This window comes from Tetrahymena thermophila (assembly GCF_000189635.1).
Source record: "Tetrahymena thermophila SB210 genomic scaffold scf_8254729, whole genome shotgun sequence".
NCBI classification, from domain to species: domain Eukaryota; phylum Ciliophora; class Oligohymenophorea; order Hymenostomatida; family Tetrahymenidae; genus Tetrahymena; species Tetrahymena thermophila.
The window spans coordinates 240-3,668 of record NW_002476493.1 but is presented as its reverse complement, the minus strand read 5'-3'; the positions used below and the strand labels follow the sequence as shown (position 1 = coordinate 3,668).

The 3,429-nt window shown below is 22.9% G+C and overlaps 1 protein-coding gene across 1 annotated transcript; it reads left to right on the top strand. All coding sequences in view use genetic code 6, as the record gives it.

The window, feature by feature from the left end:
• Window positions 1-608: 608 nt before the first annotated feature.
• On the top strand, window positions 609-3,008 carry TTHERM_001423407 (transmembrane protein, putative; the record flags this gene model as incomplete). The annotated part of the gene is made up of 3 exons (XM_012796449.1): window positions 609-1,200; window positions 1,491-1,956; window positions 2,012-3,008. The coding sequence occupies 3 exons, from the start codon at window positions 609-611 to the stop codon at window positions 3,006-3,008; spliced, it is 2,055 nt and encodes a 684-aa protein (XP_012651903.1).
• Between the last annotated feature and the right edge of the window lie 421 nt (window positions 3,009-3,429).

The following is a 3,429-nucleotide window of genomic DNA, read 5'->3' as shown; positions in this document are numbered from 1 at the left end:
CAAATTGCTCTCTATCTCAAGCAGTATTTAAATTTGTTGATTGTTAAAATATTTAGTTTTAGCAATTTTATATTGAAAATTTAAATATTTAAGAAGGAAACTTAATCTAAATAATAAAATCAAATTTTATTTCAATATCAAATTTAAATGTCACCCAAGTAAAAAAGGTTTCTTAAATTTAAAGAGTATTAAAAGGCAGACCATATTAAAGAAGATTGGATATTATTTAGTAAAATTCAGCTACTAATTTATTAAATTTCTAAGGATGTTACAATATAAGCCTTTAAAATCTTAATTTTGACCACTTCTTTGATATTAGTGTTTTAGAATCCTATCACTATACTGTAAACGAATAGCTTTAATATTTCAGCAAAAATATCTTAATATAAAATGTTACTTTTCAATAGTCAGAATTTTTAGTTTTAGAAAATGGTTTTTTTTCTATCACTTGTCTTTATGCTTTATTGAGTTATTTGAATTTTACTTCAATTAATAGTTTAAATGGCTTAATCTCATTAAATATTTAGAACTAAATAATAATCTCTAACTCTTTCTTTCAGGATATAAATCTGCTGAGAGGAAGCACTATTAGTTCTGTCTAAGGTTAGATGTATTTAATGTACACTCATTTTATAAATATAGCATCTTCAGGTTCTCCTTGTGCATTAGAAATTTCATAAGCTGATATATTTTATGTAAACAATACTAAATTTGTAAACTTAAATAATAGTAATTAAACAAAAACAGTTGAAAGTAATATAATTTCATATTACTAAGGAGGTGCTATTGGCATTTAAAATGTAAAGTAAACACATATAGAATATTCTTTATTTTAAAATTGCTCATCTTCAATGCAAGGGGGAGCAATCTACTCTTCTCAATAAATAAAAGCAAACTTTATACTATACAAGTCAAATTTTATTGATAATAAATCAATTTATAGCTCTGGAGGAGCTATTTTTCTTTAATTTTTAAGAGGAGTGAACATTACAAAGTCTAATTTCACAAAAAACAAAGCTTTATTCTAAAATGGTGGAGCGATTTCACTAGATACATGCGATCTATTATAATTTTCAGATGATATATTTTCATCTAATGAAGCAAGTATTGGAGGTTCTATTTACCATTACAAAGTTAATTCTAATCTGATAAAAAAAATTAATCTTCTACAAAATAATATAATCTTTTGGCATAACAAAGGTAAAGCTTTTATTTAATTTTTTTAATAATAAATAAATAAATCATTAACTCAGAAAAATTTATTAAATTGATTACATACCCTAATTACTCATTTCCTCTACACCTCGGCTCTCAGCTTTTAGCCAGTCGAGTTGTGAATTCTTAAATTAATTTAAAAACCAGTAAGGGCTATATTTGGGTTTTGGTTTATGAAGATTTATCATAAATAAAACTAATTATATATTAAAAATTAAAAACTCTTTAAAAATTCTTATTTAAAATTTATTTTAACAATATTTTTATTTAAATAGCATCTTTTTATGGGTAAAATATTGGATCAATTCCTTAAAATATAGGAATAACAAATAAACCTCATTTAGATTCTCTAAAAATAGTAGAAGAATACTCAATTTACAATATCTCAAGTGGAAATTACTTAGACAAAAAATTATATTTAAATTTTATAGATGAGGAAAACAATTCTTTCAACTTTTTAGGACCTGATATTTTTTATGATAGAAGTTAATTCTACTTTTAGCTTTACATTTAAAATAATAGTTAAATAGTTATTTAGGAGGGAATGAGTGCTTTGCTTAACAAAACAATTGGAATGTTTGAATTAAACTTTTAATCATTTTACAAAATATCTTAAAATCAAACAATAAGCATTATTTCTAATTAGTTTTAATAAGGTGTATTTCTATCTATTCCATTACACTTGTATTATAGGAACTGCACAATAGGAGAGATTATTTTAGAAAAAAATTAATTCATTTAGTAATTATTTAATTAATTTAAATGATTTTATTAACAAATTTAAAAATTTTTTTAGGTGCAGTTAATGTGTTGAAGGGAGATACTCATTAAAAATTCCTGATATGCAGAATAATATCAATAAACTTGAATGTGTATCATGTCCAGAATAAGCTCATTTCTGTTAAGGATCTGAAATTTAGTTAAAGGATGGCTACTGGAGAGAGAGTAATTTAACAGATTAGATTTACACTTGTTTATTAGATAGTTGTTCTTTTAATAATCCTCAAAGTAAAAATGGATGCCTAACTGGATTTGTAGGTCCTCTTTGCAATAGCTGCGATAATAAAAATAAGGTTTGGGGTCAATAATATGGTCTTAAAGGTTAAAATTGCTTTCCTTGCAGCTAACAATTAAATTAAATAGCATTCGCATGCTTTTTTATCATTTTCTATGTATTTTATATAGCATTCAGTTAACACAATATTATTGCCTCTAAAATAAGAATTATGAAGCTAAAAATTTTTAAATAAATTTAATTGCTGGTAACAAGTAACTTGAGTTCATCTGCAAATGAGTCTTCATTATTGTACAAAATCTTCATAAATTATTTGTAGATTTTATCATGTATAGCTAACTTTACCATATTAAACACATATTTCTTATCGAATCCTGTTAATTTATTTGGAAATCCTATTAAAATAACAATCAATTCTTTAGACTGTTTATTTAAAATAAGTGATAAATATCCTTTGTGGCTTAATAGAATAATAATTTAGATATTTTCTATAATCATTATTTGTCTCCTAACACTTATTTTATTACTGATTAAATAGCTTAGATCATATAAAAAGAAGGAATAAGCTCTTAAAAAATTCCATCAAATGATTAAAATGACTTTAGTTTTCATTTACATTTTCTATCAGCCATCAATAGTAATTAACTAAAATTTAATCTTTATTGGTTTTTAAAAAATAAAATTTATTTATTACAGCTAAAAAATTGAAAACGATTTCTTTATTTTTAAATTAAATTTTAATAAATTTTATTATTTTATAGTCTAAAATACTGATTGAAAGCTTGATATGCATAAAAATTGGAAGCAAATACTACTTAACTTCTGATTATAGCTAAGAATGTTATGACTATTATCATTTATTATATGCTGCAACAATAGTTGTTCCTTTAGTAGTTACTATCTGCTTTTTTGTTCCTTATTTTTTGTATTCTAAACTTAAATAGCTATAAAAGGTTGATTAATAAAATTTATAAATATCTTAGAAGGTAGAAAATATCATTAAATATGGATTTTTGTATACTGGTTATAAGAATTAATTTCTGTATTGGGAAATTGTTAAAATATTTTATAAATTCTTTCTGATGATACTAATTAATATAGTTTTGGAAAATAATATTAAGCTCATGTTAATAATTTGCTTGATTTTCTTTTATTATTAGCAGTTATAAAGAAATAAGCCTTATTAGAATATAAAAATT